The sequence below is a fragment of the Strongylocentrotus purpuratus genome, unplaced genomic scaffold (assembly GCF_000002235.5).
Source record: "Strongylocentrotus purpuratus isolate Spur 01 unplaced genomic scaffold, Spur_5.0 spur5_scaffold_11, whole genome shotgun sequence".
Taxonomy (NCBI): domain Eukaryota; kingdom Metazoa; phylum Echinodermata; class Echinoidea; order Camarodonta; family Strongylocentrotidae; genus Strongylocentrotus; species Strongylocentrotus purpuratus.
This window is the reverse complement of record NW_022145596.1, coordinates 30,799,074-30,814,548: the sequence shown is the minus strand read 5'-3', so window position 1 is coordinate 30,814,548 and position 15,475 is coordinate 30,799,074. Positions and strand designations below refer to the sequence as shown.

Sequence of the window (15,475 nt, the reverse complement as noted above, 5' to 3'; positions counted from 1 at the left end):
TGGTCTTCACCTTGTCCTTACGATGTACGTAGCTTGATATCTGTAAACTTCCTACCGTGCATTCGTTTCAAATGCCACTACTAGGCCGATTTGTACAGGTTAATCACAATTAACAGATGAGCCAGCGACGATGCCAGTTGACAAGGAGACCAAACCCTTAGTTTCATATCCAGCAAATGGTGACGTGCCTGCAACCATCTAACAAAGATACAGCTATCTTTATTGTCTCTTGACCTGGTACTTTGCTGTATGTCTTTATGCTGCTCTGATATACCAGTGTGTACTCCGGTGAACTGTTCCAGTTCATCACAGGTAGGAACACAGCGAGGAAGTGCATGAACCCACTTAGCCAATGTACTGTCTGTGATTCCACGTCCACGAGTCATTTCTCTAGATGTTTTCAGCTGCCGCATCAGAAACTTTTCAATGGTCTGATCAGAGAAGTTTCCAACCTAGAATGAATCTACACGGCGGATGGTAAAGTATCCCTTTTCTACGAATTGTGTATATTCATTTCCTGGCACGGTCTGCTCTAGAGCTTTCATCTGTTGTAAATACAACCTGGCAGATTTGACATAGGGAAGATGTCCTGCAACATGAAAATGTTGTATCATTTCCCTCACACAGCTGAGATGGAGCTTCCAGTCCCCTGTCCTTTCAGCTGGAATGAAACATTGCAGAAGAGACGCATAATTGTCGGATATACTGCAACCAAAGTTCCCCTGTCCTACTTTGTCCTGCTGCCCGGTCAATGAGTTGTGAAATGATCTGACTTTAACTGTTTGACACACTCCTTCTCACCAGGTACAGCAGTCACCTTCTTGTCCTGGTTGAGGAGTGCACCATACAGATTCACTAAGTGGTCCTTATCTATGCTGTCTAATATGCAAGGTTTGCCCATCAACACGCCAATGAAGGCAGCTGAAGTAAGATTGTGAGCACGAAGAGAACTGAAGGGGAAAATGCATCACCAGATTACATATGTATGACAGACCCTTTGGCGTACAATATCTCCCATAGCTCTGCAAGCACATTTCTTCCCATGACGTGGCCTATATGCTGCCGATATATGACATGACAGGAGGTGAAATCCACCAAGACGGACGATTACTTTTCCTAGGTCTTGAGAAGAAGCTACAATCTCTGCTGCCTTGATGTACAAGGGCTGGTCAAATGTTACTGCACATATTCTTAAGTTATGTTTTTCACATTGTCACTGTGCAAAGTATAGTGTCGTGTAGATGGTACTCGGATTGGAGGGGTCTAAATTTATGAAGGGCGGAGTTTCAATTCTCGTACTGGTCACTCTGCACGGCCCCTTTCATGAAACCAATTCATGAAGAACAAAGCTCATGTTGCTCAAGATGTTTATCTGTTCATGTGAGCTACACTTCCGGTGTTTATACGCAGCTATCCCAACAATATTGGAAACATAAATGACCTGGTCTACTAGCAGAGATGATATGGCATGTGCTATTGAGGTGCATTTCCTGTTTGAAACCGTGTGACTTTTGCCTTTGCGACATTGGTACTAATGTATCTCCATTTTCAGTTCCATCTAATGTTGAGTACTCTTCACGGTTGCACACTGTCAGTCTGATGTCGTTGAGGATGATGGAAGCAGCCATATGTGTATGTGGGTAGTTGTGTATAATTTATGTATAAGAAGTATTTAATGAAAGGTTTATTTGTACTGATATGTATTTCAATGGTGCTTTTCTAGTATAGACATTTGATTGTATTCATAACGTATTTACTTTAATACAATGAGATAAAATTGGAAATGGTGGCCATTTGGGGTGCCATTTTGGATTTCGGGAAGGGCTCAAGTGGTTTTACTGCTACTTCTGTGTTTCAAAATGTGTCAATAAGTATTTGGTTGAGTTCCTTATGCTGAAAAACATATATTTAGACATTTAAATTTGGTATATGGGTTATCTAGTTGCAAAGTTATAAGAATTCAGGAAATGGCGGCAATTTTGGGCGCCATTTTGGATTTTGGGATGGTATAAAGTGGTTTATAGCTACTTGTGTGTTTCAAAATTAATCAACATGTATTTTATTGAGTTCCTCATGCTAAAAACATATATTTAGACATTTTAATTTTGTATTTGGATTATCTAGTTGCAAAGCTATAAGAAATTCAGGAAATGGCGGCCATTTTGGATGCCATCTTGGATTGCGGAAAACGCTCAAGGAGGATATACGAGGACTTTTAGTATGTTATTCTAGACATATTCCCGGAGCTATCCTGAAAAAATCAGCTTGTTATGGAAAATGTCCAGGTTTAATCCTATTTTGACCTCATGCTCTTGGCCTATTTGTTTTGCCTTCAGACAGTACTATAAATGAGAAATACGTGCAAAAATTGTGCTTGTAACTCTCAATTATCATTGAGTCTGCGTTTTTTAAAAATTATATCCCTTTTTCCTTTTGTGGGGGATGATTGAATCAAGCGCTTAATTCTTTAACATGTTCGAGAATTTCAGAACGTATTGAAGGTCATGGTTAGCCGGTTTTGGGTATCATTTCGTTTTGTATATTCATTCGGTGTTTGTGTTCTTATAATTTTATTCTTTTTCCCTTTTGCGGGAGATAATTGGATCAAAAGCTTAATCCTTTAACATATTAAAGAATATTATAACATAATGAGGGTCGTGGTTAGCCATTTTCGGAAAACAACATTCCGTTTTGTAAATCCATTCGGTATCAACCATGCTCGGTATAACTGCAGCGACAAATATATTTGAATGTGTCTCTGTCCTACTTCTCTCTTTATCTCTCTCTCTCTCTCTTTTTCTTTCTCTCTCTCTCTCTCTCTCTCTCTCTCTCTCTCTCTCTCTCACATTCATTACCTCATCATCCTCTCTCTCTCCCTGTCTGACCTGTGTCCATGTGGTCAAATATAGACTGTGTGGCATGGTTAAAATGAGTGTACTGATATTGACAACCCATAACTGGTGTCTAATATATTTGAAATCCTCACTTACGTTAACTTCATTGGAATTCGATTGTTTAAAACACCAATTTCATATTCAAGCATTCATTTCATTTATCATTACCTAATTGAGCCCTAACGAATCTTCGGGAATGATTTATATGTTAAAGAAGTCACTATTTCAGTGTAAACCTATACATTAAGTTTGTTTGGATACTTCCGAATGTCGCAATATTTTCGTACATTACACAGGATAACGAGGTGTTACTATTAACACATCGTTTCTTGGTGGTCCTATTGCAATTGCGTTATTTACTATTATCATACATTACACAGGATAACGAGGTGTTACTATTAACACATGTTTCTTGGTCGTCCTATTGTAATTGCGTTATTTACAATTATCATACATTACACAGGATAACGAGGGGCTACTATTAACACATGTTTCTTGGTGGTCCTATTGTAATTGCGTTATTTACAATTATCATACATTACACAGGATAACGAGGTGTTACTATTAACACATGTTTCTTGGTGGTCCTATTGTAATTGCGTTATTTTCAATTATCATACATTACACATGATAACGAGGTGTTACTATTAACACATCGTTTCTTGGTGGTCCTATTGTAATTGCGTTATTTACAATTATCATACATTACACAGGATAACGAGGTGTTACTATTAAGACATGTTTCTTGGTGGTCCTATTGTAATTGCGTTATTTTCAATTATCACAGGATAACGAGCTGTTACTGCTACCTTTAATACGCCATACTCCTCGGCCTTCTACTGTTCTTTCAGCTAATAAGCTGGATCATTTGGCTGACTGTACTGGTAAGTGTTATACACATTGGCGTAGCTACAGGGTATTAGAGGGTGGGAGGGAAAAGGAAGAGGGAAAGGAAACGAAGACGGTACTACCCTCGTGCCTGCTCCACCCTCCCCGTTTTTTTCTTTCTTAGGTTCCCCCCCCCGCCTAGATTATTCCCCAAGAAAGGGGGAGAAAAGGAAAGGGGAAAGGAAATGAGCATGATCCAATCCACTGCCTGCTCTACCCCCATACTTAATTTCTTTAATTGTTATGTTCCCCCCTACCCGTGCCCCCCCACACCATTTCTATTTTTAGACAACTCAATAACAGCTGTGCGGCAGAATGGAACATAAATTTAGAACATAGTTGTTAGCCTACGGCTGACTTATTTCGAAAAATTATTATTTGTTCAACTTACTGCTAAGAAACCGTGGATATGCTCGAAAGTTGTAAAGAGCCTCCGATTCTATACGAGCGGGATAATGAGGAGTAAGCCTTATCAAAGGGCGCATCGAACTGGTTTCGAACCTGTGATCTCCCGGTGACAAGGTCTCTTCTAACGACCCAACTCAGACGACTTACACGACTACAAAAAACACGAAAATGTCGAACTCATAAGGTTCTGAATTCTGAACAATTGTGAAAAACATTCTGAATCTATACTGTGTAATTGCTGTACATAGTTGCATCCAAGTGCGAACCGCAGTAAAACTGGTAAAAAAAAGAAGAACCCAACATTCTATGAATTCCTAATAATCATTCATTTCTCTTCATCTTTAAACATATTCCCGGGGAAAGGCTACATAAATAAAGAATAATAGGTATACTTTCCTGATCATTTGTGTTCTTATTAATGTATAAACTAAATATTTGTTATTATGTAGACTTTAACTCTTAAAATGTGTGAATTAATGAACATAATTGGTGAAATATCCAAACCTACTGAAAAACACGGATAAATTCATCAAATTGATCTCTTCTCGGATGTTTATATTCAAACGTTATTAACAACTCAGCAAAGAAACGCCTAACTATTATGCCACCTGTATTTCGGCTGTCAAAGTACGCTAAAAATAATGGCTTCTGTTCATAGACAGTTGGGGAAGAAAGTACTAAAAAACCCTAGATAAATAAAAATATATGAAGACCTCGGTTTCAAAAGGGACTACATCCATTTTTATCAAAATGTGTTTTTTTGTGTGTGTGTGCATTAAATGTACACATTTCCAATAGCCGCATACACTGACACTTCTAAAAAGCTGAATTTCCACACAACAAGTAAAACATGCTATCTAAAAATCAGTTCGGTTCCAAAAGGTAGTTTATCTCTTTAAGTTATGCATTGTAACGTGCATACAACAAGCAAGAATTTCGGTTCCAAAAGGTACTACATCACCAAAAATTAAAAAACATAAATTCATGAAAAGTATTTGTGCAGGCTTAGATTTTTTTAAAAAGAGTGGTTTTATACTTGTATCATACAAAGGTATAATCAGCCAAAGTATCATTCCAAACTGTTATTGTTAACTATGATAATTACAAAAATCGTGTTTTTCTCAGAACTTCGATTTATGGATGTAGTACATTTTTCCACTGATAAGTGTGTTGTCCTTTTTATTCAAGGGTTTTGCCGCTATTCTTCTGATCATCGATTTTCTTTTCTGGATCGGTTTCACCTCTCTCAACGTAAGTATTGTCCTCCTCCATATTTGTCATATTATAACAGGGTCTAAACAAATCAAACGTTTCTACTCATATTATAATAATAATAATAAATTTATATAGCGCAGCTTTAATACAAAGCATATTCAGCTACGCTGGTTCAGAGCTCCTTCTTTTTAAATATTAAATTCTACAAAATAGAATCTCTCAATTGAACAAATATGTTTTTAATTTGGATTTGTAGACATTGACATTGGCAACAATCATTTGTAATGCTACTCTGTCATTTTCTCAGCAAGAAGCTGCCAATTTATACATACAATGATGTGAATAAAATTTGACTCTGCGTTGCCAATTTAGAAACTTCTATTAATAATTTCGATTAAATCGCTCTTATTCATGAACGGCACAATAAACGGCAACATAAATGAAAAAAAAAACAACAGAAAATGCATTTTACCCCGGTCCCCAACATAAAAAAAAATCCTCTGGACTTCCGTGCATTATGGCTCAATGCATGGAAACACAGAAGATTTGTTTATGTTGGGAACCGAGGTAAAATGCAATAAATTATTGAAAATTTATTGCATTTTCTGTGTTTTTTTTTATTTATGGAAACTGCCCCCTACCCTAGCCCCCACTGCGTACAGTCATGGTTCAGTGACAAATCAATGGCCTCGTAACTGTGAGGCCCCAGAATCAAAACCGTGTCGATGTGCTATATTAGTGCCCTTTTGTGGGTATGAATCCTCATTACTGTCATTTATGACTTAAGGGCATAGGTCCCCTAGTTGATAAGCATTGTAGCATACACATGCTTTAGCAGTCACGCAAAACACACATTGGCAAATTATTATTCAATAAAATCTGAGAATGTATACTATTATCTACATCTATTATTTCAAAATTATTTTTAAAATAATTCCATAAATTGGGATAAAAACAAAATATTCCACCTTTATGAGCGACAGTGTACATAAAATGGCCTGTAACAGGTACATGAGCATTTTTCTACATCAACAAGCTACTACTTGTAATGTCCAAAATTAAACTGATTGAATCTTTGTGCACCACAAAACGTACGACCATTCGGTAAAAAGGTCTGAAAATCAGACTGTTAATTAAGTGATTGCAATCGCTTAAGTCGATTCGACAACTAATGGTCATCATTTTCCGACTAAAAGCCATTTTCAATGAGCGAAGTTCTAAATTATTATTGTCTTCCAAAACTATTGGAATATAACCGTTTCATTTTTGGCCAGCAAATGGGACATAGTACCTTTAAACCTGCCTTAAGGTAAGAAGGTGCTAAGTTATGAACTAATTTATATATCCTCATAACGCGACTAAACTCCAACCGTTTGTCTAGTGTCATTCATTTAAGATTTGTGAACAAATCAGCCGACGGTGTGTCATATGTCTTGTTTAATATTATTATCGCGGCCCTTTTTTCATTTTTAGTAGCTTAGTTGTATGGGAAAGAAATCTATTTGACCATACAACAGAGCAGTAATCATATAATGGCAACAATAGACAGTTATAAAATTACTTCAAGGATTGTTTAGGTAAAAAACTCGTTGCTCCCTTCATTATACCAATATTTTTCTGGGTTAGTTTACGATTTTTTTTTAGACCATTTCAATTCTTCATCTATCAAGATCTAAGCATTTTGTGAATTGAACTCTTTTTTTTATCAAATTGCCATTGAAGGAAATGGTGAAAGATTTGACTTTCCTGAGATTAGCACGAGACAAGTTTTTTAAGTGTTAAGGCCGAGACGATTTTCCTTAATCCATGCCATGGCTCTGTTTAATGCAACAGTTATATTTTCTTCCAAAACAGACTATAAATCAAGAGGATTATTATAAACTGATTTTATATGCTGCTTTACTGGTTTCAGTTTAGGTCATTTCATGAAAGGAAACCATAAAAACTGCTGTTTTAGAATACAAAATTATAAGACTCGTGACATTTTGAAGGTTTACGACGTATTACTTTCGACTTGCGTTTAGACAACGCCCATAAGGATTAAGGTTACATCTAAATTATTCATACCCTCGCCAAGTTTAGTAATTTTTCGAGTGTGTGAACTATTGATTCGTCCTGATTTATGTTTCTTAAGGATGTGAAAATGTAAGGCTTACATCTAAAAGCATTCAACCAGCTACGAAAAAAACATCCAATTTACAAGGGGTATGATTTATTTAGTTGTTAACTGCACATTCTTAAATGTCGAATTTTTGAAGCTTTCATCAGTGTAACAGAAATTGAAAGTAATGTGATTTATCATGCAAGCTCCTCTCCCACTTCATCTGTACAGAAAAATGTCATAAACTGTAATTTTCTTTGTTATTGATGAGGTAAAAGACTTGTTTAAAACAGGGGTTCACTCTAAAAATTCAAGCGCTAATTTTAGCACCTCAAGATTTGGGGGCAGCACCTGTAAGGGGACGCATAGGGACTGCCCAAATTGTGCTAAAGTAGCACTTGTACACGTGTTATAATTTAACACCAGTCCAAGTGCTACTTTAAACACTTTAAGTGTAAGTCTGTTTACACTTCTGGTGCTATTAGACGCATGCAGCTCGCAAAAAACAACACTTCTAGTACATTAAATAACCCCTTTTAGAGCCCCCAAAACGGCACTAATGGTGCTAACACTTTTGCACCCAGTATAGTGCTAAAGAACACACACAAACAGCATGCACAAAATCACACCTGTAGTGTTGAAAACTCACCCTTTTGTTAAACAGCCCTATTATTTTCAGCCTACTTTAAGCACCTCAAACATACCTCTCAAGACGCCACATGTCACATTCATGGTAACGAATGGGTAGTCACAAAAGACTCACTTCTTTATTGACAAAAACTATTGTAACCAAGGGGAAAAACACAGAACTGTTTCATGCATACTGATCAAACATCAAAGCTCAAAGGTGTCATCATGCACAAGCAGAATTAAAAGGCAATGAAAAGAATACATTCTCAGATCCCCGCTCTTTTATAGCCGAGTGGCGATCTTTCTCATTTTAATTTCAAATTACTTTGAATTTCTTTTGTGTGAAGCACTGCCTTAGCACCTGGAACGCTGGTGCGCCTGCGCATGGAGCGCCAGCACTACTGGTGTTTATTCAAGTGCTAAAACAGGGAGGGTCACACTTCGGGTGCAATTTCTCGAATAGCACGTGTTTCCAGCACTCATTTTCTGCTCGACATTGCTTCCCAGACGCTGCATGCACGCCAAGGGCTACACTTGGCACATGTGGTGCAAATTTGTACCCAGCACCCGTGATTTAGCACTTCATTTTTTTAGAGTGTTGTATCAAAACATATTTTGCCATGAATATATTTATGATAAATATATGATTGAAAATTTTCTTAATCGAAAATAAAAAATTGTGTTTCAATGATCACACTTAAAAAAACTACAACTTTCTTATGTTCTTTTTTGCTCAAACTTTCAATGACCTCTTTCTCCCATTTTCTGCTTCTTTTAAAACTAACTTTTTATCAGGGCGGACTTCCCCTTTAAATGATTACAGTCATTATTGTAATTTGCAAGTCATCGACTTTTGAATCAAATGAAAGAATAAACAGTACAAACTCTGCACTAATCACTTCCTGACACGTTCTAAAAGCTGGAGAAATGATTTCAAAAATATTCGATAGCCCATAGGGATTTTAAACAAAATTTTATATGCAAAATACAAGAACGGGGTATTCCTGTTTTTAAATTTTAAAATTTTAAAATTTCATTATTTGTAACATTATTACTGAACACAAATCAACACTAATTTTGTTCTGGAAATTGTTTAGCAGTGCTTTTGACTTACATGAATCGTGTGGATCTATTTTTACCAAATACGAAATCTAAAAACTTGTTTTTTTTCATTTTTAGATCGTATGTTTGCTGTGTGTTATCTCACAGTATCAAGAACTACACGAGGGCCGTGGTCGGATCTCTGACGTCATGGCTGCTCGATCAGCGGTAATTATGCAGATCACTTACTCTCTTTCTTTAATAGTTGATTTGATTTGATTTATTCAATGATTTCACTACAAATAATAATATTAAGGATCAGTTTTCATGATTATACGTACTATACAAAATAAAATGGCAAATCATACGTAAGTATATTCATAAAATTTAAAGACATAAACAAGTAATTCATCATGATTTTTAGTAGAAAAGAGCAGAGTCAGTACTGGATGCATGTAGTCCTCAAATGGTACACTGCAGATTAAAGAAGGGAAATTGAAAGGGAAACATAATAATAAAATCTCCTACAAAAAGCTTAGATTATTTTATGTGAATTATGTTAAATTGAAAGGGAAACATAATAATAAAATCTCCTACAAAAAGCTTAGATTATTTTATGTGACTTTTCCTCTCATCCACAAAAAAAAAGTAATTTAAGTCAAATTTGTATCAAAGCCTTGAAAAATATCAATTACGTTTCGTATAACATTTATCAAAAAATAAAAATATTATTGTAGTATTTGTTGAAGCAGAGTTCTTGCAGCTTCTGAATATTTACTTGAGTTTTTGGTTGTTTTTTTCGTTTACCCAACATCTTTGACATGCTGAAATACAGAAATTATATCTACTTGAAATCCCAACCCACTCTCTCTCTCCCATTCCGCTTTCAGAATATTATGTCTCTATCCCGATTCCTTTCTGTCCTTTTCTAAAAATGATTCATTACATTTTTTAAACATAATTTCTTCCCTCCTCGATCGCCAGCGGGTTGTGGTGATACAGCCCTGGGCGGCGCCTGTAGGAGTAATCACTACCACAACATACGGGGGAAATACGACAGTTGTCCCGGCTCTGGGCCAGCAGGGTTACCCTCAACCACAGCAAGGGTACCCTCCACCCCAGCAGGGGTACCCTCCACCACAACAAGCCGGGCAGCAGGGGTACCCTCCACCACAACAAGCCGGGCAGCAGGGGGTACCCTTCACCACAACAACTCGGGCAGCAGGGGTACCCGCCACCACCACCACAGCAGCAGCAGCAAGAGGACACATTTTTTTTTTTTTTGGTCCCAAAAAAATCGCAACGACTCAGCCGACCGCTGAATAAGCGGGGGGGGGGGGGGGGGGGGGGGGGGGGGGGGGGGGGGGGGGGGGGGGGGGGGGGGGGGGGGGGGGGTAAGAGGACACTTTTTTTTTTTTTTTTTTGGTCTCGAAATTTGGAAATTTGACATTTTGCTCCGTTGGGGGGTGTAAGGTCACCTTTTTTAGGTCGGCCATGGGAATAATTTTTTTTTTTTTTTTTTTTTTTTTTTTAATAATTAAAAAAAAAAAAAATCCAAAAGGGGGGGGGGGGGGGGGGGGGGGGGGGGGGGGGGGGGGGGGGGGGGTTTTAGGTTTTTTTTAGGGGGGTTTACACACAAAAAATTTCCAAAGGGGGGGGGGTTTAACCCCCAAAACCCCCCCCCCCCCCCCCCCCTGCGTACGCGCCTGCCCGGCTCAACACCAGAACCAATTCTATCCGACTATGTAAAATAGATTACGGCTCTTACGCAGATGGCATGTTCCGATAACTACACTGGCGGGAACGTGCCCCTTTAACCCCCCAACCAAATGCCCACTCAGACAACATCCATTTATCCCTAAATACGCCCCATCATGAATAAGCATGGTGGAATAAGCAAATAGTGGTAGTCTGGTAGATATGCAATAAAATATTGGACCTTATCATAAAACAGATTAAGAGTTCCCCGGGAGGATTATTGAAGGTGAGAGGGGGGGGGGGGGTGTTTGTTTGTAAGGAGTAATAGGCGCCAACGGGGATCGTGAGAATGACCGGCGTGCGAATCCTAGGAGTTGACCTTACACCAAACCGTAGCTGTGGGCACGCACGTGCAAAAAGACACACAGCGTCTCGCGACAATAGCATGAAAGTATTACTAAGAGTCCTAACCACCCGCACGTCTATCACTAGTCGTGATTTTGTTGCTATTGTTGTCTGTTTTAGACATTAATTTCAAATGATTTATTAACTTGATATAAACTTAAACAATTAGGACTTTGTAATCATGTATTCATTTTGCAAGTCGTCTTGTTTAAATGTGTCAATCCAAGATTGTTACTATGTATGTACATAAAATAAATGTGCGAGGAAAATTGTTTGTATAATTGGAAGAGTTTTCCCGAGAAGTTTTGCGATGATAGAAGTGATCTTGTGTTTTCACAATTGTTAAGGTAGATGTTTTGTAAAAAACAGTTTAATACTTGGAAACGTCACTCAAATATGTGATTTTTCCTGCGTCTAACTGTATATAGATTTTACATTACAATATTCTGTTATAAGAGACATCCTTGACAAAAAATAAAAAGAATAAGGAAAAAAGAAGAAATTAAAACGCGGATTATCAGGTGTTTTAAGACCGTGTTTAAACTTCCACGTTGTTATAATGACCACACAGGAGGCGTGAACTTGAATTAGCTTCCCTTTAATAGTTGTGGTGCTGAAAAGCACATTCAACAATCGTGTGAATCCTGTAGAGAAACAAAGATAAAACAAAGAATGACTATTGTTTAAAAAATAAACAAATTGTTCCTTTTTCCTTAGATTACATTCTTTGTATGCAAACTAAAGTAAATACATGACCTTCAAGGGTGTATTTAAGTTTAAGACTATAGAGTAAAGCAACTAGAAGTAAAGATTCACATTCGAACTATTATTATATTATAACTATTCCTTTCAATTCTATACTCTATAATAAATATTGTCTTCTTTAAGCAAAATAAAAATGTTGCTTTGTCTCGTTTCTAAATTACATAAAGAATCCATTCAGCATACTATAAATCACATTACAAAAATCCATTCCCTTTTTAAGTATTAAAACGAATAAAGCGATATTACCTAGCGCGACGTAAACCCTGATAGCAGAGACTGGTAAATATCACGTCATATTTACGTCTTGCACTACGTCTTTAAGACGACATAACACGACGTCAAAAAGACATGATTTTGCACCCGCGTACGTCGTCATGAGGACGTCATATTTTGACGTGATTTTTACGTCTTATTAGTCAAAGGAAGACGCCTTTAAGACGTCAACTTGTACCTGAGGAAGACGTCGTATGGACGTCATATTTACGTCATACTAGTCAAAGAAAGACGTCTTTAAGACGTCAACTTGTACCACAGGAAGACGTCATATGGACGTCATATTTACGTCTTTTAGTTAAAGAAAGACGTCTTTAAGACGACATAACACGACGTCAAAAAGACATGATTTTGTACCCGCGTACGTCGTCGTGGGGACGTCATATTTTGACGTGATGTTTACATCTTATTAGTTAAAGAAAGACGTCTTTAAGACGTCAACTTGTGCCATAGAAAAACGTCGTATGGACGTCATATTTACATCTTTTAGTCAAAGAAAGACGTCTTTAAGACGTCACCTTGTACTACAGGAAGACATCGTATGGACGTCATATTTTGTCGTGATTTTAACGTCTTATTAGTCAAAGAAAGACATCTTTAAGACGTCAACTTGTACCCTGGAAGACGTCGTATGGACGTCATATTTTTTTCTGGTCTTATTGGTCCAAGAAAGACGTCTTTAAGACGTCAACTTTTACCCAAGAAAGACGTCCTACAGACGACGTGTATACGTTGTATGGACATCAAATTTTGACGTGATATTTACATCTTACTGGTCATTTCGATGTACCGTTTATCCTTACATGTTCTTTACGTCTTTTTTGTCCTCTAAATGACATCTATATGACCACCTGATCAAGGAAGAAAGTGTAAAAGTCACTTCATGAATAAATTCTGAACATTCACACAGTAAAAATAGAGCAACAAATATTGCATCACATAATATATACACATGCCAGACAGAAAGTAATTTTCAAATTTTTAATGTACATGTATATGGTATGAAAATCGATAATAAAAATATAGAATACTTATTTTTATACCTTCTTCTATCTAACTTGTCTTCTATACACACAGAATCTTTCCATCACCATCCTGACACTTCTTCCAAAACATGCTGTATAAATACCTAGTGTATTTCTGTCAGTCTCATAACTGATTTTAAGAAAGTTAACAGGCCATCACAAAGATATTTGTTTTGTTATAAATTGTGCTACTTCATTTCAAATTTAATTCAGTTACAAGAAACTATGACATATATTGGCTTACCTGGTAACTTATAAGTCTTGCGGTTGTGAGAAGCAGGTTAGCAGCATAGAGACTAGGTAAAGCTACACTGATACCCGCAGTTGTTTAGTAGACAAGAAAACATCAGACTGGGGAAGTTCCTCATATTCAGCAAAACAGCATAGTGGAAAGCTGGGCTTTCAGTGCAGCTCTACCTCGTCTCCATGCTGCAACACTGCTCCTCACATCCCCAAGACTTTAATGCAGATAAAGACTATTACATAAAACAAAAGGTTGTTGGAAACAATTCCTGAGCATGAAAGATCAATACTTGTTACATACAAGGGGAATATCTAAGTTTATGGCAAGAATTCAGTCTAAAGTATAAAACTATACAATCTAAATTACACACAAGAGAAAATGGCACAAATGATAAACACATGGCTAAGCTAAGTTATTTCTTACACTCAAAAGGAACAAGTTGGCAGCAAGGGGAACAGAGACAGCTTCACTGATACCTGCAGAGTTTTCTGATGATGGTTGCTTGCCCGTTGAAACCACGATGTTCACATTTGACAATACAGCATATTGGAAAACTGTGCAGAAATCAGCTCAACTGTACCTATTATCTGTGCTAGAAACCTGCTTCTTACTGGCACATGACTTAAATACAAGAAAAGGCATTAGTGGCAACATTCATATTTTATAAATATCATCAAAACAAATCTCGTTGCAAAATAAGTTCAAGTATAAAAATACAATTTCTATCAGATAACATTCCCGCCAGTATGAGTGGCTCTGTTGGGAAATTCCAAGGTGACTGTGCAATAATTATTTAGTTATTTATTTAATTAGTTTAGCACAAAGAGATGTATTCCATTGCTAATGTCACAACATTCATTTGGCACGTTTGAAACTCCTGGGGGGAGTTTCACAAAAAATAAATTTAACTTAAATTTTAACAGCGAATTCAATATATGTAAGCCATATAGTGCTCTCAAAATCACAGATACAATCCAAGAATTTTATACTTTTAACTACAAAAAAATCTCAAACCACAAATATATTTATGGTTTTCTTTGAAGGCGCCACTGTGTGTCACTCTTTGAAAATAAGATATAAAACAGGCCAATTATAATAATATAGTTGGGAGAATCAAGGAATCGATCAGATCAGTTGTTCCCAATTTTTATCATCAATAATGGTATTTTTTCACTCAAACTTTCAGATTATCTTTAAGTGTACATATAGCATTGAAGTCAATACCTTAGCACCATTTTCTCTCATCTGAACAATGTTACCAAGTCCCTTTAAGGCTGGCTCAGATATGATGCTGCAAAACAGTCAAAATCGCAGAGTTTTTTTTAAATGTTGACATAGAGTTCAATATGCTTTACATAGTGTATATTATTAAAAAGAGCATAATTTTTGAAATTTGTTGGAGTTTCAGGTGCCATACCTGCACAAGTCTTATAATTGCTTAATAATGGAATTGATTTGTATTGCATTTACCTCACTCAATTTTTCTCTATTACCAACTTACAATGTATATATAATTTGCAACAGGTTTTAAGAACTGATATGAAGCGTATGGGGGGGGGGGGTGAGCATGAGACTGAGCATATCAAGTCTACTACATAAGCATTATGAAACAGGTCAACTTCATAAATAGTAATTACAAATCTTTTAGACTTTTACCCAAATCGTTATTATGTCAGTTTGTAAATCCATTAATTCATTAAAATTTCAAGTGACATGAATGGGAATTTCAGTTCTACAGCTTAGCCATTCTCTCTCTATAAAGTATGATGAAGTGAAAAAAAACCCCTTTCTCTAGCAGTAAAGCTATCAGGTGAGTGTAGATCAAATTTTTTGAAATATTCCACTTCAGCTTGGACTTGTGGGTTAGCTTTTGGGTGGAATCTCCTTC

The 15,475-nt window shown here is 36.8% G+C and overlaps 1 protein-coding gene across 1 annotated transcript; it reads left to right on the top strand.

Moving 5' to 3' along the window:
• The first annotated feature begins 9,321 nt into the window (after positions 1-9,321).
• On the top strand, positions 9,322-11,860 carry LOC105445122 (cysteine-rich and transmembrane domain-containing protein B-like). Its single transcript, XM_030980225.1, has 3 exons — positions 9,322-9,405; positions 10,162-10,404; positions 11,852-11,860. The coding sequence occupies exons 1-3, from the start codon at positions 9,388-9,390 to the stop codon at positions 11,858-11,860; spliced, it is 270 nt and encodes an 89-aa protein (XP_030836085.1). The 5' UTR covers positions 9,322-9,387.
• Positions 11,861-15,475: the final 3,615 nt, after the last annotated feature.